The 20,505-nt window shown below is 36.0% G+C and overlaps 3 protein-coding genes, 1 long non-coding RNA gene and 1 pseudogene across 7 annotated transcripts in view; 4 read left to right on the forward strand and 1 right to left on the reverse strand.

Moving 5' to 3' along the window:
- Positions 1-666: 666 nt before the first annotated feature.
- LOC117623934 lies at positions 667-2,657 on the reverse strand. The gene is made up of 4 exons (XR_004585255.1): positions 1,876-2,657; positions 1,445-1,559; positions 1,187-1,256; positions 667-815 (listed from the first exon to the last, which is right to left on the reverse strand). It is a non-coding gene; the product is annotated as an uncharacterized LOC117623934 (long non-coding RNA).
- Positions 2,658-4,496: 1,839 nt separating this feature from the next.
- LOC117623926 (cysteine-rich receptor-like protein kinase 25) lies at positions 4,497-6,636 on the forward strand. Its single transcript, XM_034354975.1, has 5 exons — positions 4,497-5,394; positions 5,528-5,662; positions 5,806-5,927; positions 6,048-6,258; positions 6,395-6,636. Exons 1-5 carry the CDS (start codon positions 4,581-4,583, stop codon positions 6,634-6,636), a joined length of 1,524 nt encoding a protein of 507 aa, XP_034210866.1. The 5' UTR covers positions 4,497-4,580.
- A 304-nt stretch (positions 6,637-6,940) lies between these two features.
- Positions 6,941-11,667, forward strand: LOC117624155 (annotated as a pseudogene).
- Positions 11,668-11,962: 295 nt separating this feature from the next.
- Positions 11,963-20,505, forward strand: part of LOC117623925 (putative receptor-like protein kinase At4g00960) — a 54,085-nt gene continuing 45,542 nt past the window's right edge. Inside the window, exons 1-4 of one of the 4 annotated variants that reach the window (XR_004585253.1) lie at positions 11,963-12,040; positions 12,153-13,056; positions 14,797-14,973; positions 17,218-17,636. The gene's annotated coding sequence lies outside the window, so the exon portion shown is untranslated. Of the gene's footprint in view, positions 12,041-12,152; positions 13,057-14,796; positions 14,974-17,217; positions 17,637-20,505 lie in introns of those variants that run through there. The other 3 variants (XR_004585251.1, XR_004585252.1, XR_004585254.1) reach the window with 3 other exon arrangements.
- LOC117623932 (cysteine-rich repeat secretory protein 38-like) lies at positions 19,206-20,335 on the forward strand. The gene is made up of 2 exons (XM_034354983.1): positions 19,206-20,017; positions 20,116-20,335. The coding sequence occupies exon 1, from the start codon at positions 19,206-19,208 to the stop codon at positions 19,974-19,976; it is 771 nt and encodes a 256-aa protein (XP_034210874.1). The 3' UTR covers positions 19,977-20,017; positions 20,116-20,335.

Consider the following 20,505-nt stretch of genomic DNA (forward strand, 5'->3'; position numbering starts at 1 on the left):
GTTTTATATGTTGCTTGTTATCTTAAAATATTGATCATGTTTTATTAAACCAAGCAGCAATCAAAATATCAACAGTTGAGCTGCTCTTTGTTCAAGAGAGTTTGGACATGTCCTTACATATATGGTACTGGTGGGGGAAGGGGATTTTTCTGCCTTGATGTCCGTTGAAAAAGGGATTTATCTCTTGTTGGCTCTACTATAGAAGTGGTTTCTGTTGAATGAAGGCAATAACAATTATCACAGAATTAAGTTAAAAAATCAACATGACAAACAACAATTTAGATACATCAAACATTCTATTAATATGATGGACAAAGGTATAAGCTCAGTTTATTTAATTAATTGATAACAAATTTAGAACTGTGACAATTTATTAAATAGGAAAAAAAATCAATTGCATAAACCACAATTTAAATACGCCAAGCATTGTACGAATCTGGCGGACAAAAGTATAATTTCAGTCATTGCACAAATTATTTAATACCTATAACATAATGAAACCAAAAGACCCAAACTTTAATAAATCAAACCTACCCATAACATAATCAAACCTTGCGCAAGTTTGTTGTGCAGCAGCATAGAAAATCTATAGACACCTATGGTTAAAATTGATACATATATTGCCATTTATAGACTAAGTTAATCCAATGAGGAAGTAAGGTGATATAGTACAAAAATAAACTGTATTGCCATTTATGTCACAACACCTACAAATCTTAGTAGAATAACACTTGGTTCCACTTGAAATTTGTAGCAGAATACCTACAACTCAATAGAATAACACTTGGTTCCACTTGAAATTTGTAGCACAATACCTACAACTCAAGAAATATAAAATGATGTGATTAGCCTATATGGTAGATTGCAGAATTAATGATAAGAGTTGATCAATAAGACTTGTGTTAACTGTGAGAAATTAATGTTCAAGCAAATACATAGGTTATAATCAAGTTTGTAACAAATTATTAAAAATGGTATAATAGCAGTTGGCTATGACCGAATTTAACAGAAAATTCCTTAAAAAAGGATGAAATACCAAAATTTCATTCAAATCAAGAAACACAAATAAAACATTTTGGACAAAAATTTAACTACTTTGAGCATAATATTCTGGGACAATAAGTACACAAAAAAGTTTCGAACAAAAACAGGAAAAAGAAAAAAAAAAATTTCAACCTTGTCTAACCTGCAAAGAACCTCCTTCTACTCATAGCCTCTTCTGGATTCTCTTGTACATTGTTAACATCTTGCACAAACTGAAAAGCCACAAAAAGAAAATAAATGAAAATCACCACAACCTCATCTAAAAACACCAAATGAACTAATGCTTTCTAATGAACACATTGTAGTCCATAAAACCCAAGAAAAATGTCAAATTATGACCAAATAAATCCTGCATATTTTCCTTCTGACAGAATAGTAGGAAACAAAACAATCACTTTACCTATGGAAGCATTTTGTGGAAGGCATTGAAATGAATGGGATCTAAATCACATGGAGTTCTATCAATATTAAATAGCACTGCTTCAAGTGGAGCAAGTCCAAAGAGGGAACTTTTGCTGGTTCCAGAGACACATCATAGAAGGAAAAAAAAAAAAAAAAAAAGAAAAGGCAATGAGGCATTAGTACAACAAAAGAATGAAACCAAAAAAATACAAATGTAACATTTGCACCACCTGTTTCTCTGTAACTGATCTTTCATCTTTTCATTGCTCAATTTGTACGGAACATGAGATGATACCAAACATATATATACTTTTGAATAGTTGTGATAATTTATTTAACTACTTTAGGCATAATATTCGGGGAGAATAAGTGAACAGAAAGGGTCTAACAAAAACAGGAAAAATAAATAAAATAAAAACCATTTTCAACCTTGTCTAGCCTGCAAAGAACCGCCTTCTACTCACAGCCTCCTCTTGACGCTCTCATACACTACTATCATCTTGCAAAACCTGAAAATCCACAAAATGAAATTGATCACAATCTCAGCTAAAAACATCAAATGAACACATTGTACTCCATCGTTAAACCCAATAAAAAGGCCACATAATGCGTAACCGCTATTTCTTAATATGGGCTCTCCATATACATATATTTCACAAATTTAAGCAAGAGAAAAGAACTGTAAATCTGTTTGAAACTGAAAAGAAAAGAAAACAAATTATCATCCCTGCATATAAGAATAAGAAAAGAAACAGTGCAACAAAAATATGGAAAAATATTTAATCCCATAAGCATAAACTCAATTTAGTTTACCAAAATTAATGCATGCATACATTATTTTGGAGCAAAGATGTCTTGAATATTGATTTTCTTTTCTAAAGAGAAACGATATATTGAAAAGGTGGATAAGGCATCCGCAACCAAACAGACAAAACACAGAAACAACCCAAAAAGGCCAAAAGAAAGAAAAAAGAAAAGAAACGTCATCAACAATTACTCATTTATGAACAGAGATTGCAAAAAATCAAACTTGTTTTCTATTTTTTCTAAGCAAATCAGTTGAAAATAAAATATCAGAAGCAGGATTGGTCCCAGAGCACCAATAGACTTGAAAATCAAATATGAAAAGCAACATTGGTCCCTGAGCACTCTTTTATGCGTCAGTTTTTGGTTGATTAGTTCATTAGCTTTAACATATCAACTTTTGGTCAAGACTAACTACTTGGCTTTTTTAACATCATTCATTATAATTGATTAATGAATTAATACAATTGCTTTTATGAATTTTCACATCATTCACACATATCAAAAGCAACAATCAAAGGCTGAGATAGCTCGAATACCTCAGTTGCAATGAATCAAAAAGAAAAACATAGAAAATAAACTATGCAAGCAATAAAATCCTAGAAAGACGGTGGTGCCTAAACAAATTATACTAATATAATCAAGGAATAGTGAAACGGGGTTTTTCTGGCATTTCACTGTTTAAGGAACAGTGCTTATGAATATTATCTGGTTGCATTGGGCTTTAGTATATATATAATTTATCCAAGAAATGGGGTTATATGAATCAATGTGTGAGTGAATATAACAAGGACTCTTCCCTGTAGCTTCGCTTGGTTGGTTGTATAAAACCGGACTCTTGTATTATTGCAGACCGCCCCCTGTAGGTGTAAATATTGAAAAACTGAGGAAAAAGAAAAAGCAAGAATGCAGTTGGGCTGAAAATTCTACCCAAGTCTCGAGTCTCGACCCCCTTTGTTGACTGTCAGCTTAGAGGACCGCTACCTTAAAACACTCCAGTCAATTTATAATTACATCACACTGATGAAGCAAACACCTCTAAAAATTATGACTTTTAGATAAGCTTTTTAATTTCCACATGATTCAAAAGGGACATAAGAAATTGGCTTTAGGAATAGAAACAGGGACTGGGCTGATCAGTGATCAAAAGATCATGAAAACCAAAATGTCTTCCGTGCATAATCTGATGCTTGTTTCCATTCTCTCCTCCATATTTGTTGTTACTCTGCTTATCTATACACTGTCTGCCCAAATTGGGATCTAACCACCCCAATTGGTGCATATCGCTCTCAAATATCTGGAAAATTTATCATCAAATTCGAGTCAAGTCTGCAGATTTACATGAAAAAAAGTTCCTGCTTATATTCTGCTGGCATGGGCAAAAGTGACACTATGAAGTTGGCCTGTGATAAAATGTTAGAAAATATTACATTTCTTTTCTGGGTATACGTAGCTGTGCCAACGACTTATCATCCTACAGCGTAGCGGTCCCATGCATTAGGAACGTGATTGACAAGGCTTTTAAGTCTTCACACCAATGTCTTGGAAAAGTTTTTCTCATTTGTGGGTCTGTCTGGGTTGAATCCTTCATGGTTTTGTGGTTACCCACTCCCTTTAAATTCTGGCTCACAAGGCACTAACTCAGTCTATACGAAATTGACAACCGGCTTAATTAGGTAGTTGTGGTCACATCACTGTCCTGTATTGATGACGGGAGTTATGGATACATCTTTATTTTTCTGGTCATCTTCGTATGTCTCTACGTACAAGAATATGTAAAATGAAATACGTACAATTTGTGGAATATTCTTAATAATGACGGCCACCATTGCGACGGCGACATGAAGTGGTGGCAGGAAAGAAATGGGGTCAGCTCAGCTCAGCTGGTTATATGAATCAATCAATGTGTGAGTGTAATATAACATTGACTCTTGCCATATTCTCGGTCAGTTGTATAAAACCATACTCTTCTATTATATCAAGATGTAAAATATTGGAAAATTATTGAGGAAAAAGAAAAGGCAAGAACACAGTTGGGCTGAAAATTCTACCCCTTCCGTCTCCAATTCGTCAATGACTTTTCAATAACTCTACTTTCCACATGATTCAACATCACAGGGGCTTCTTCACACCTTCCTTCAATAAAGGACAAAAGTTGACTCCGACCTCAACACTCCTGTCAATTTATGAGTACATCACAATCCTGACCAGAGAAAACACGCCTAACTCGGCCTAAAGGCATATTAGCTCACCTAAACCTGTCTTATTTACACATTGGAGGAGGAGGTGATCGTGATCATCAGGAAGAGGTTATTGATTTGATTATCAAAATGCCTTCCTTCAATCTCAATGTGTTGATGACCCTTGTGCTTGGCTTGCTTAGCCTTAGCAGTTTGAGTGAAGCTGAATACCGCTACAACGTCTGTTCTAACACAACCAGTTTCACTCCCAACAGCACCTACGAATTAAATCTTAATCTCCTCCTCTCCTCTCTCACCTCCAACGCCACCCGTGAACTCGGTTTCTACAACACCACTGCCGGCTCCCAAGATCCCAACGCTGCAGTTTACGGTTCCTTTCTATGCCGTGCTGATCTCACATCCGATGCATGCAAAGATTGTGTAGCCACCGCAGCCAGAGAAACGGTCAAAAAGTACTGCCCCTTAAGAAAAGTCACTATAATTTGGTACGATGATTGCATGTTACGCTACTCAAACGTGTCTTTTTTCGGCAATATGGATGAAGCCCCAGGAGTTTCTTTGTTGAACGTGGCAAATATTCCTGATCCAAACCGGTTTAATGACGTACTGTTGGAAACAATCACTGGCTTGGTGCCTGTGGCAGCAAATGCGACCTCCGGAGCTAAAAAGTTTGCGGCAAAAGAAGCAAACTTTACAGCGTTGCAGGAGTTGTACAGCCTTGTGCAATGCACTCCGGACCTGTCAAGCACCGCCTGTGATCGGTGTCTTCGAGCAGCTATTGCAGATCTTCCGGCTTGTTGTTATGGGAAGCAAGGAGGAAGAGTTTTGTATCCTAGTTGTAATGCTAGATATGAAATTTATCCATTTTATACATTTGTTACTGCCCCTCCTCCGCCACTGCTTCTTCCTCCTCCACCTCCAGCTTCAGTTACAAGGTCTCAAGGTATAATTAATAACAAGCTCATGTCTTTGTTCTAATTGCTTAATTATATATTTAGAAAGCAATGTTTGTCTTTGTAGAACTTTTACACAAACATAGGGATGAACCATTAATTTGTGTCTAATACTCTGTGCAGGAAATGATGACCAAATCTCAACTTTGGTCATAGTGGCCATTGTGGTTCCAATTGCCATATTGCTCTTTTTGGTAGGCTGCTGTTTCTTAAGAAGAAGAGCAAGGAAAAAGTACAAAGTTATACAACAACAAAATGGTAAACAAACATTGAAACATTCTATAATTTCCTTTCCGGACCCAACTTATGTATTTTCCTCTATTGAACGATTTGATTCCTAATGGTGTTCAGTAGTTTATTAGTCCATAATTAATTAATACTTCTACTTCTTGATTGTGTAGTGGGGAACGAAATTAATAGCGTGGAGTCATTGCAGTTTGATTTGCGTACAATTGAAGCAGCCACAGACGATTTCTCTGATCAGAACAGATTAGGGGAAGGTGGCTTTGGTGAGGTTTATAAGGTTGGGATTTTGGCTAAACATTTGGTGAATTTAAGTCATGCCAGAGTTCATCAAAATGTATTAAACTCATGAAAGTTATACTTAGATGTTTGTAAAGATCATTGGTTGCAATATTTTCAGGGTACACTTCCTGATGGGCAACAAATAGCTGTGAAGAGGTTATCTAGAGGCTCCGGGCAAGGTGCCGAAGAGTTTAAAAATGAGGTGGTTTTGGTAGCTAAGCTTCAGCACAGAAATTTAGTGAGGCTATTGGGATTTTGCGCTGAAGGAGAAGAAAAGATACTTGTTTACGAACTTGTGGAGAACAAAAGCCTTGACCACTTTCTATTCGGTTTGTGCCCTTCTAACATCATGTGTGATACCATATGCTATTTGATTAGTTGATGATAAATGAATTCCTCCGTAATTATGTCTGTTGTTTTACTTATTCTAACCTGTATATTTTTATTGGACAAATGTGTGCATAGACTCTGAGAACCACGTAAAATTGGATTGGTCAAGCAGATACAAGATTATTGGTGGGATTGCTCGAGGGCTTCTCTATCTCCATCAAGATTCTCCGCTTAAAATCATACATCGCGATCTTAAAGCAAGCAACATATTGTTAAACGGGGACATGAACCCAAAAATTGCAGATTTTGGCATGGCAAGAATAGTTGGAGTCGACCAAACTCAAGGCAATACAAGAAGGATTGTGGGAACAATGTAAGTAATAACGAACTTTGTTTATGTTCACATATTCTGCATAAACGAGTTGATTGATTTTCTCATCCTGAAAAGTAATTACGAGAAAGAAAAGATATCAAATTGATATCTCAAGAATTCACCTCAACTCAGACAAGATGGAGAAGCTCTGTTGTTCCGCTAGTGTTATCAGATAGGCACTATTGGGTACCTTGTTTATGAATTACAAGTTAATTGACACACTGATTGCTAGATGAGTTTTAACATGTTCACACTGCATTTGAACTAATATTAGAACTTTATTCATGCTGCTGGTTTGTAGTGGTTACATGTCTCCAGAATATGCAATGCATGGACAGTTCTCTGTGAAGTCCGATGTATACAGTCTTGGTGTCCTGATCTTAGAGATTGTAACCGGCAAGAAGAACACTAGTTTCTATAACTCAGACCGTGGCGAAGACCTCTTGAGCTATGTGAGTATAAGTTGAATATTGTAATATGCATCTCATGGTTAATCTTTTTAGAATGAGTCTCTTGAAAAAAATATATTTGCAGGCTTGGAGACATTGGAGGGACGGGACACCCTTAGAATTATTGGATCCAAATCTAAAAGATTCTTATGCAAAAGCTGAAGTAACTAGATGTGTCCATATCGGATTACTCTGTGTTCAGGAAATTCCAGATGAGAGACCCACAATGCAATCCATAGTTCTCATGCTAAGCAGTTACTCAGTCACCATGGCATTACCTCAAAAGCCAGCACTTTTCCTGCATAGTAGATCAGAGCTGAACATGCCATCATTAACCACTGAATCATCTGATCAAACTACTAGCAAGTCGTTGCCATTTTCTGTTAACGAAGTATCAATTACTGAATTATACCCGCGTTAGGGTATATTGAACAAAGCGTGATCAATCTTTCAGGACTCTACTTTGGAAGTGCTTCTCTATGCTTTTCATGGTTGCGCTAGCTGTTCTGTTTCTTATTAGTCTCTCCTCCATGATCCAGATTAAAGGCAAAGTTAATCCATCGGTTAAGATGTAATCAAATAGTTTTTTTTTTTTGGTTGAAAATTAGCGATAGTCAAATTTATTAGTTTGGGTTTTTTCTCACTCACCCAATCCCATGATATTATCACTTTTGCAATTTTTTTTTTTTTTAAAATGTATTTTTTTTCTCTCCTCCCTCACTTGAGCCCCAAACAGCGCACACATTGCCATGAATGTGCAAAGATGCATACCATCTTCATCCCATTTCTCTCTTGTTATGCCCAAACCTTTCTGAAATGATAAGAAGTTGCGGCCATTGACCCAAAAAATAAAAGGTTAAGTTCCAATGAAATAAAAAATGCTTTATAATTATTCTTACAAAAAGTATTGTAAGCTCAAGCGTTTAAAATTGCTTACCCCTACATCTAAGGTCTTAGGTAAGGGTTGGTATTGAGATCGAAAAATTAGAAAACAACATGAAACAAGATTGAAAAAAACTGTTAAAAACCAAGTTAACCAACAAATCAAAAAATCAAACCGGACCGGTTCAACTCAATTCCTATTTCAATTTGACATCTCAAAAACCTGGTCCACATCAAACCAGATCAATTGTGTAAATATATATTTTTTAAAGCCCAATATTCAATCATATTAGGTCCTATCCCAACTAAAAAGCCCAAACCAAACTCCAAGTGCACCTTTATTGACCCATTCCACCACTAAAAAGCCCAAACGGTTTTTTTTTTGGGTCAAACCACAAACATTAATTCATTTCCCCAAAGTAGCATGTTGAAAAGAAAAGCTCCGCTTTCCCATGCATTATCACTTTGAAATTTGATCCCACACGCCATAACTTGGTACACCGTGTAGTTGGCGTATCATATAAATATAAGTAGTCCTGATCTCTTGGACCCCTGTAGTCCAAGAGATTTATGGTCACTCACCTTTGGATGTAAATTCAACGGTTGACTTGAATCGGGTAATAATCATTTTTGTCATATTGCATTTATATATATATCATTTTGAACCATTGGATTAATATCCAACGGTGAGTGACCACAATCTCTTGGACTCCTGTGGTCCAAGAGATCGGGACTGTAAATATAAGATATGTGGAATATTTTCAATGTAGTTAGACATATGTTATAAACAGTCCCGATCTCTTGGACCACAGGAGTCCAAGAGATTGTGGTCACCCACCGTTGGATATTAATCCAATGGTTCAAAATGATATATATAAATGCAATATGACATAAATGATTATTACCCGATTTAAGTCAACCGTTGAATTTACATCCAACGGTGAGTGACCATAAATCTCTTGGACTACAGGGGTCCAAGAGATCAGGACTGATGTTATAAATAGTTGAAAAATAATTTCATATGGCTAAATATATACTGGATGATATATTAAACATATGATGTACCCGAAACATATAAAAATGTTGGCTTATTATCACAAAACGTCCCTAACGTTTGAGAAACTATCAGATTGCATCCTTAATGTTTTTTTTTGTCATTCGTGGTCCTCAAAGTTAGCATGCATGATCACAAATGGTCCATGCCGTTAGATTCCGTCAAAAACTCCGTTAGTTTGCTGACGTGGCATATATGTATATCACAAAACATCCTTGAGGTTCCCACACCTATCACAAATGGTCCTTACGAAAATTTTAAATTTTTTTAATTTAAAATTCATAAAATTTTTGTTTTTTTTAAAAAATTTTATGAATTATAATTATTTTAAAATATATATTAAATTTTAAATACATGTGACACTATATTATTGTAGATGTGGGCTTCATATATATGCCACATCAACAAACTAATGAAGTTTTTAAAAAATAATTTAAAATTCATAAAATTTAAAAATGAAAAAAAAAACTAAAGGTTTAGGGTTCATAAATGGTCCTCAAGATTAAAATCCTTCTATAAATTATTTTTTCATTTATAAATAATTTTAAAAAGAAAACCAAAACTTTATGAATTTTAAATTTTTTTAAAAATAAATTCGTAAGGACCATTTGTGATAAGTGTGTAAACCTCAGGGATATTTTGTGATATATATGTATGCCACGTCAGCAAACTAACAGAGTTTTTGACAGAACCTAACGTCAGAGACCAATTGTGATTGCACATACTAACCTTGAGGACCATAAGTGACACAAAAAAACATTAAGGATGCAATCTGATAGTTTCGTAAACCTTAGGGACGTTTTGTGATAATAAGCCAAAAATGTTTGCACAACATCTCTCTTTCTTCCCTATTTTCTTCTTCCTCTTTGCGATTCTACGACTTTACGACTCTCTCTCTCTTCTTGTTCTTTTTTCTTCTACTTCCTCTTTCTTTCCTTCTTTCTTTGTTTCTCTCTTCTTTTTTTTCCTTTTCTTTTCTTCTTCTTTTGCGTTTCTGTTTTTCTCCTTGACGCTTGCACTAAAAAAACAAAAAAAGATTTAAAATGAATGTAAATACCGAGAAATTGAGAAAAAAGGAAATGCAAAATCACGTTTCCGCATGATTCAGTCACTGGGGCCTCTTCATTCTTTCCTTCAATAAAGGACGGACAAAAGTTGCCCGAAACATACATCTCTCTCTTCCCTTTTTTCTTCTTCTTCTCTGCGATTCTACGGCTTTACGACTCTCTCTCTCTTCTTTTTCTTTTTTCTTCTTCTACTTCCTCTTTCTTTCCTTCTTTCTTTGTTTCTCCCTTTTTTTCCTTTTTTTTTTTTTTTTCCTTCTTCTTTTGCGTTTCTGTTTTTATCCTTGACGCTTGTACTAAAAAACAAAAAAAGATTTAAAATGAATGTAAATACCGGGAAATTGAGGAAAAAGGAAATGCAAAAACACGTTTCGGCATGATTCACAGTCACTGGGGCCTCTTCACTCTTCCCTTCAATAAAGGACAAAAGTTGGCTGCAACCTTAACACTCCGGTCAATTTGACGAGAGCAAAACACGCGAAACAGGGCCTAAACTCTTCTTATGTATACATTGTAAGAGGAAGTGATCGTGACCATCAAGTAGAGATTATTGATTATCAAAATGCCTTCCTTCAATCTCAATGTGTTGATGACCCTTGTGCTTGGCTTGCTTAGCCTCAGCTGTTTGAGTGAAGCTGATTATCGCTCCCACGTCTGTTCTAACACAACCCGTTTCACTCCCAACAGCACCTACGAATTCAATCTTAATCTGCTGCTCTCTTCACTCACCTCCAATGCCACCCGTGAACTTGGTTTCTACAACACCACCGCCTGCTCCCAAGACCCCAACACTGCAGTTTACGGCTCCTTTCTATGCCGTGCCGATCTCACATCAGATGCATGCCAAGATTGTGTGTCTACTGCAGCCAGAGACGCTGTCCAAGAGTACTGCCCCAAGAAAAGTCACCACAATTTGGTACGACGATTGCATGTTACGCTACTCAAACGTGTCTTTTTTTGGCCATATGGATCAACACCCAAAAGTTTATTTGTTTAGCGCGGGAAACGTTACTGAACCAATCCGGTTTAATCAGTTGCTGTCGAAAACAATCACTGAATTGGTGCCTGTGGCAGTAAATGCGGCCCCCGGTGCTAAAAAGTTTGCTACAAAAGAAGTGAACTTTACAGGGTTTCAGGACTTGTACAGCCTTGTGCAGTGCACGCCAGACCTGTCAAGCACCGATTGTGATCGGTGTCTTCGAGGAGCTATTGCGCTTCTTCCGGCTTGTTGTAATGGGAAGCCAGGGGCAAGAGTTGTGTGTCCTAGTTGTAATGTTAGATATGAATTCTATCCATTTTATACTAGTGTTGCTGCCCCTCCTTCACCACCAACACCACTGCTTCTTCCTCCTCCACCTCCAGCTTCAGTTTCAAGATCTCAAGGTAAAAATAATTAATAGCAGCAGGGTTAGCTCACGTATTTGTTCTAATTGGTAAATTATAAGAAAGCAATGCTTGTAGAGTTTTTACATATACATAGGGAACCGTTAATTTGTGTACTAATATTCTGTGCAGGAAATGATGACCAAATCTCATCTTTACCCATAGTGGCCATTGTGGTTCCAATTGGGACAAAAAATTCATGAGATATGTAAGCCAAAATCACAACCTTGTAAACCTCACCAAAGCCACCTCCCCCTAACCTCTTCTGATCAGAGAAATTTTCTGTGGCTGCTTCAATTGTATGCAAATCAAACTGCAATGACTCCACGCTACTAATTTCGCTCCCCACTACACAATCAAGAAGAAAGAAGGAATTAATTATGAACTAAGTAACTACTGAACACGATTTGGTCTGGAAAATAATGCATAAGTTGGGTCTGGAAAGGAAGTTATAAAACTTTCCAGTGCTCCTTGAGCTTGACAAAAGAAAAACTTTCCTTAGTTCTTGAAATCTTAAGTGGTAAAAGGATTAGCAGTTTTCGAAACGGAGACAATGAGGAGGATCTTTTAAGCTATGTGAGTATGAATATAAGGTTTTACATCACCAAACTCTTTTGCTACCAAAAAACCATAACAAGACAAAGCAGCATAATTTCTTCTTTAATTAATGTGTTTATGAACTTGATAGGCTTGGAGGAATTGGAGGAATGATACAGTGGCAAATATCATGGACCCAAAGCTGACGACAGGTTTAGGAATTGAAATTATGAGATGCATCCACATTGGTTTGCTATGCGTCCAAGAAAATGTGGCAAGCAGACCATCCATGGCTTCAGTTGTCTCTATGCTTAACAGCCATTCTGTCACACTCTCACTACCCTCACCACCGCCATATTATTTACAATATAACAGTGGATCAGACATAACAGGGTCCGATGAATCCAAAAACCCTATGGATGTGTCAGGAAATAACAATTCAGATTTTACTGAACCATATGCTCGCTAGTGGGGTGGGGCTGAGTATGTATTTTACTGAACAATTTATTTTCTTTTCTTTTCTTTTGATATAATTGAAAAACTGCAGCCCAATTTGGTAAAACCAAATTGTCGTTTATTTGACCAATTTGTTTTGGTATCAATTCATCCAATTCTATATATACTAAAGTCCAATGCAACTAAACACTGTAACTAAACACAGTGTAATGACGGAAATGCCCCTCATTTTTCTGCTGTTTTTGTTTTTTTTTTCTGCTGCACAGTAAATTGGCGAAACTGCCCTTGCCTAAACAGCTTCTTTTGTTCCCCTTTTTGCCCCTCCTCCTTCGTTGAAAGGGTTTCGTTCGCTGAGACAGAGGCTTGCCTTCAGTTCGTTTCCAACCAGCTGGTTGGGGGGCAGCCATGGAAGAACTGTGTTCGTTGCTGGACATGCGTTGGAGGCCGTCGATTTTTGTTTGGGAGGTGAGCTGCAAATCCAGCCGCACTTTTAGTCTTCGTGTCACAGATTTGGGATCGGGAGATTTCATTTTTTCTACATCCTTCGACTCAGGCTTCCATCTTTCTTGCTTGCGAATATTTGCATCGTTTGTCTTCAGGTATGCATCTCATCAACTTTTTAACAGATCTTTTGGTCTTTATTTCATGAATTTGATTGTTGGCTGGGAGATTTTTCGTGCTTTGTAGAGTTGTGTTCATTTTTTTGGTTATTTTGATTTCAGGTTCTTGGGTAATCTCTAACGGTTTATTTAGTTATTTTTTAGGAATTTCGGTTCATTTATTTGATTCCTTTGATTCTAGGTGTTTGGATAAAATATTGGAAAGCAAAGACTGAGCATGTTTTTTTTTTTTTTTTTAAATTGAAAAAATTCCCTTTTTTTATCTGCTATTAGTGATGAAATTGATGAAATTGATGATAAAATACAAGCAAAAAAGAAGTGAAGCTTAATTAGGTTTTGACAAAATAGAAATTAGGGATGATTGGGTTCATTTATTTGGTTATTTTGATTTTCAGGTTTTACCTTTATTATCTGGTTGGAGTTGTTTATACAACCAGAACCATATTTTAGATTCAGTTGGAATTGTTGGGAGATAAGAATGGAAGATGTTTTTTTGGCTGGCTCTTTGTCAGTTGGGATTTGTTTTTCTTTTCTTTTCTTAATGTTGGTTAATTGCTGTTTTGCTTTAGCAAAGTGTTCAATTTGCTTGCATGAATTTGATCTTTCTGTTAATAGAGCATAGGAATTAGCTAACGGCACCATGTGAAAATGGGTTTAATTTTCTTTAGGTTTATAGTGGACAAGTTAATTGTTTAAAAGGGTTTTTCTTCAAGAACAAACAGATAGTGTAATTTAAGATAAACAAAAGGAAACTAATCTGACAGAGGGAAAGTTTTATTTATAAATTGACTTAAGTTATGTATGAGATGGATGATTTTTATCTCTTTAAAATAAAATTGTAGTCACAGACCATTTAGATTGATTAAAGAGAGAAAAAAAGACATTGGTTTGATGAAAATACTAAATGCAAAACATACCTGGGTATAACAACAGCACACAACATGGTTGAGGTCATTTGGGACCGTTGTCAGAGTAAAGGCTTTAGCCTATCAGACAGTAAAACTGGCTCGCCTTATGGTTTAAATAATTTGAGAAGGTCCAATTCTGTTCGTTAATGACTTGCAAAGTCTCAGCATTGACCAACATTGTGAATGTTTTGTAAATCCCTGAGCAGTAACCTAGGGGAGTCTAGATTGTCTAGAAAAACCTCCTTAGGGTCAGTTGCTTTGTTCAAATATATAATGCATTTCCATTGTTTCTAGCATATGCTATTTGCTTTGGTGTACATCTTTATTGTTTCTAGCAGCGGACAGATCTAGAATGCTTTTGTATCACTTCTTTATTTATGTTATGTAGAATAAAATTGTAGTCACAGACCATTTAGATTGATTACAGAGAGAAAAAAAGACATTGGTTTGATGAAAATACTAAATGCAAAACATACCTGGGTATAACAGAATAAAATACTAAATGCAAAGACATTGCTTTTGTATCAATTCTTTATTTATGTTCTGTAGAATAAAATCATCTGCTGGCTTTGCTAACATTGCAAATTCTTTTTAGAAGTTTTATATTATACGAAACTGTCAAATTAGAGTATGACAGGATGAGTATAGGATCTTTTTTTTTTTTTTTTTTGTGATTTGAAAAAAAAAACAGTGTGATTCAGTGGGCCGATACTATCAGGTCCATTTGGTTTAAGATTTAGAAGTTTATGAATAGATATGAAATTGCATTTACATGTTTGAGCTGCAATTAAGGTGTCTTGTTGTGTTGCAGTTTCCACCAGTACCAGGTTGTTTGGAGGAAGCTCCCTACGGGATTTTATGAGCTCCCCAAGATTTACGGAATGAAGCTCTGGGCATAATCGTTCAGCTCAGCCTTTGTGATCCCAAATCTTCATCGGTGAATTTTGCATTAGACTTAATATTGTGGTAAGTGCTTGCCATTAATGAGGTTTGTTCTCTCTCCCGTTTATACTTTATTTTTTCTAATTAATAAATTTTGTACCCATTTTGATTATTTGTCAGTGTCTAATGTAGTAATGTTTAACGAATTAATGGCTTGCTCATGGGTTTCTGAGCATGTTGTTGAATCCTTTGATTCCTTGCTCAGATTGATTCTACTGCTGTGGTGATCTGTTGTAGTTAAATATAGTTGTTGTGGGAAAGTAAGCATGCCAATTTCGACAATTTGTAATGATTTTGCCGCTGTACTGGGTTGTTAGTTGTCTAATCTTCTATTTCGTAGTATCCGTTTTGTTTTATTTTGCTCCGGCCTATGGCCTTTTATAATTTCTTGTACGTTTGAGTTTTTGAATAAATCTATAAGGATTCTACTTCCCGTTTGGTTTCTCACAATGTGTGCAAGTTTAAGCGTACTTAAATCCCCTTAGGGCTATCTTGGAATTAGAATGGGCCCAACTGACTTGCTCTAGAGGATTGATAATCTTAGGGTAGTGTTGGGATCAGTCTGGATCCTATTGATTTCCCCAGAGGATTGGTAGCCTCTAGGTGATGTTGGGATCGTCATGGATCCAATTGACTGTTCCCAGAGGATTGGTACTCTCGGGCAATGTTGCAATCAGCATGGATCCTATCGATTGACCCAAAGGGATTGTTAGGCTCTAGATGACATTAGGATCGGCCGGGATCCAACTCACTGCCCCCAGAGGATTGGTAACTTCGGGGTAGTGTTGCTATCGGCATAGATCCTATTGATTGCTCCCAGGGGATTGGTAACTTCTGGGTGATGTTGGGATGGGTAATACTTTTAAAATATTCGATTTAATATTCTACTTGTAGAGTATAGCCGCGCGGCTATACTTTTGACATCGTACATAGTTCATAAAAAATAAATATAGACTTAGTATCTTTAGGTCAATAATATATATATTTTTTAAAAGTTCTAAATAGTAATTAAGTAATATCTTATCATTTTTTTAGTTACTTTCAGTTGTAATTATTTTTTTAGTGAATAATTAATGTTAAATATTTCAATTAACTTTGTAAATTATATTACTTAATAAATAGTAATTAATTTTTTAATAAAATATTTAATTATTAATTATTCACTAACAAAATAATAATTAAAACATAACTTCTAATTAAAGTGACTAAAAAAGAGAAATCCATATTATGCTATTGAAAGGTATAGCAGCATGTATAGCGGCTATACTTGTGCAATATTCTTCTTATAGAGTATAGCCGCGCGGCTATACAGTTGAAATATACTTGTAGAATCTCGTCGGGCTGCTAAGCTGTTGAAATATTGTTCATTAAAGCGTATAGCTGCTCGGCTATACCTTTGAAATATTCTTCTATTTAGACATTGAGTAATATCTTATCATTTTTTAGTTACTTTCATTTGTAATTAAGTTTTAATTATTATTTCTTTAGTGAATTATTAGTATTAAATGTTTAAATGAACTTCATAAATTATATTTCTTAATAAATAGTAATTAATTTTTTTCTTTAATAAAATATTTAAATACTAATTAACGTAATTAAAAGAGAAATCCATATTATGCTATTTAAAAGGTATACCCAACCGGTTATAACTTTGAAACTCTATTTAATGAAACTTTCTATTTTATAGTATAGCTGCGCGGCTAAACGTTTGAAATTCTCCTCTTAGAGAGCATAGCCGCGCGGCTATATGTTTGAAATATTCTACATAGTTACTTTCATTTGTAATTATGTTTTAATAATTACTTTTTTAGTGAATAATTAGTATTAAATATTTTAATTCACTTCTAAAATTATATTACTTAATAAATAGCAATAATTTTTTTTTGGTTTAATAAAATATTTAAATACTGATTATTCACTAACTAAATATGAATTTAAAAAAAACTACAAATTAAAATCATTGAAAAAGATATGGTATAGCCGCACGGCTATATGTTTGAAACTTGTTATTTAAAGCCTATAACTGGTCGGCTATATTGATGAAACTTTCTATTCTTACAATAGAATTCAAAAAGAAGAAAAACTTACATGCACTGGCTCCTGAGTATGTAAATCATGGTCGCTTTGAGAGGGGTGTTAGTTCTTGAAATTATTAGCGGTAAAAAGATTGGTAGATTCCTATATGGGGAAAATGAAGAGGACGTGTTAACCTATGTGAGCATAAATACATTCAGTCAGTGTATTTTCCCTCTTTTACCTTGGTGAAATTTCTTTTTGACTATATTGATAGGCCTGGAGAAATTGGAGGGAGCAGATAGAGTTCAAAACATCATAGATCCTGTGTTGACGAGAAGTTCACAATCCGGAACGATGAGATGCATCCACATTGGTTTATTATGTGTGCAAGAAAATGTGGTGGACAGACCAACCACGGCTTCAGTTGTATCCATGCTTAACAACCAGTCTCGCACACTCGCAGTACCCTCACAACCTGCATTCTGGTGGTTGAGTACCAACGGTACAGTAACATATTTATTAGATGACTATTGTCCTTAGGACTCTATCTTGTATTTACGTATATTCCATGTGGGATTCCTCTTGGTTATCTGATTTCATTGTATTCTTATCATATTTGATATAGGACTCTATCTGTAATATTGTATAAATCAATACAATATGCCCTCATGATCATTGAGGCTTTACCCCATACGTTCCACTTCTTTGAATATTTAGGTTTTAGATTTTGTTTATTTATATAGCACCAAAGTTTTGTTGGTAACTTCTTGCTTCAAATTCAAATTGGCGTTGATAAAATGGCTTCCCGTGGCTTCACTATTATGCCTGTTTATCTCCATCCTGAGAGGATGTGGAATATCTTCTGAGTTATGTAAGTAAAAAGGAAAAAAACAGGATTTATTTATTTTTTTAATCTCTGATTATATTTCTACAAATTGACAAATTAATGGTTGCAGGCATGGAAGAGTTGGAGGGAAGGGACAGGTTCAAACCTAATAGATCCCACAATGGGAACTAATTCAAGAAGTGAAGAAGTTATGAGATGCCTATCCACATTGGAACTAATTAACTCACATCAGCCGCAGCTTGTAAACTGACGAGGTTTCTTTTCAGTTTTCTTGCGAAATTGGCAAGTTGCCTAGAAAAAGAAAACATGTCGTTGGGGTTGGAATGGGTTTGGAGCTTATGGGCTTTCGTTCCTCGTAAAAACAACAAATGTATAATTGGGCTCTCTGTCTGGATCATGATCATGCATGGAACACAGACAGAGTGGCTTCAAAAGAAAAAAGAAAAAGTGCAAGCACTATAATTAGAATATATGTTGGAGTCTTCGTCTTCGTCTTCCACTAAGGTAAACCATGTCTTCGTCTTCGTCTTAGTCTTTCACTTCGTCTTCCACTAATTCGTCTTCGTCTTCCACTTAATTGGAAGCATCGATTTAACTTGGTGGTGTGTGCACCAGCACCACTCAGAGGTCAGAGCTCTACTTTCTGAGAATAAAAAGCTCTAGCCGAAGCTTTTATATATTCTTATTTCTTATTTGAGAAGCACCAGCACCACTCAGAACAAACACATCAATTGAGATCCTTAACCTTGTCATATATACCTCTGCAGGTTTCACCCTGTACAACGAGCCAAAAGAAGATCTCTCAACTTCTACATTCATTTTCAAGATTAATGAAAATTAGAAAGAAAGAACCCTAATTGCCAATTGGACATGGTGTTCAGCTGGGCAGGCAAGGAACCCTAATTGCCGAGCCAACCAGTAAAAATTGACCACTCAGTCTCCGCGTGCACGATGACATATACATATTTTACTGTAGGGGTGCTCAGATTTGATCCATCTTAGTATCTCTCATTACAAGTTCTATTCGTTTGGAATTCATTTTTAAATATGGACCGGTGATACAAAGCATTCAAGATCGGAATGATGGATTTTCTAGCTAATTTTTTTTTCTGCTTTTCAAGACAAACACACGAGGCACAATATTACTACAGGATGGCCACCGATCCACAGTATCAACATGAGCATGACATAAAAGAATTAATATTGTGTCAACTTAATCTATCTGGATCTTCCACATTTTGCCGATCCAACACTCCCACAATTAATTCTTATTATTATCCTGGATTTGAAGAAAGCATCCTATACGTCTAATTTGGTAGTGAGTCCGCCTCCAAAGTTCGAGTCTCCTTCCTGTATCGGGATAGTTTTTGCTATAAAAGCCGAAGTTATTTTCATACAGAGGAACAAACAGAGAAATGGGTTCCTCAACAATGCTAATTTTCTTCATTCTTCCTATACTCTTGGTCTTGGCCCCTCTTGCTCCTACCATAGTGGGCGACCATAGCACCAGCGGTGTTTGCACGATGAGGGCAGACTACTGCTGGAGCTGCTTCAATACTAAAAACACCAACAATGGCAACATCTACAATAAAAACCTCAACACCCTCCTCTCCTCTTTCCCTTCCAACCCCAAAATCAATCCCAGATTTTACACTTCTTCTCTGGGACAAGCCCCCAACAAAGTGAACGCAATTGCCGTATGCAGAGGGGACGTTGCACTCGAAGATTGCCGCACCTGTTTCAAGGACTCTGTTTCCATTCTCCTGCAGAACTGTACTAATCAGAAGGAAGCAATCATATGGGCAGAGCGCTGTACGGTTCGATACTCGAACATCTCGATTTTCGGTGTGCTTGAATATGAGCCTGTTAAGTTTGTGCCGAGCCCAAATAACATATCAAACGCTGAACAGTACAAGCAGGTGCGCGACCCCTTATTTGGAAATTTAAGTGAGAAAGCTGCAGCAGGGAACTCTGTTTTAAAATTTGCAGCAGGGAATGCGTTGGTGCCTTTAACAAATCAAACTATATATGCAACTGTCCAGTGCAGCCCTGATTTGAACAAACAAAACTGCAGCGATTGCCTTAAAAAGTCCATCCCAAATATTACAGAGTGTTGTGGTGGTGTGGGTGGAGGAAGAGTTCTTAGACCCAGCTGTTATTTGAGGTTTGAGTCCAATCCTTTCTGAGTCTGGAGCAGATACCCTAATAAACCTTCCAGGCGAACAAGGTATAATAATTTATTTTTGTTTGTTGCTTAATTTCTTGTTTGAGCCCCAATTAGTTAACACCACGTCGCTAACAAACAGAGCCTTGTGATTTTTGCAGGAAATAATACGAGTATCATTACAATAAAAGTGTCGCCACCGTCATTCTGACGATTGGTATTGTCATTATGCTTGTGAGAGTCTGGAAGCGAAGAAGGGCAAGAGCGTTTATTCAATTTTGTTTTATTACAATTTTGAATTTAACAAGGGCACTTATCGTTTGTTGGTGCTTGAATGTGTCAAGACCAATGTAATAGGGATTACCCCCTTTTTGTTTAATAATAAAAAATAAGGATTATTCTATTGTTTTTTTATTTATTTTATACAATACAATATTCTAAATTATTTTAATATACGAGCTCTGATGCAAAGGGCAGACATTGTGTGGTATAATCTTAATTTTGCTTTTGTAATGTCTAAGTGTATATTCTAAGCTCCTAATTGATTCTGT

This window comes from Prunus dulcis, chromosome 4 (assembly GCF_902201215.1).
Source record: "Prunus dulcis chromosome 4, ALMONDv2, whole genome shotgun sequence".
Taxonomy (NCBI): domain Eukaryota; kingdom Viridiplantae; phylum Streptophyta; class Magnoliopsida; order Rosales; family Rosaceae; genus Prunus; species Prunus dulcis.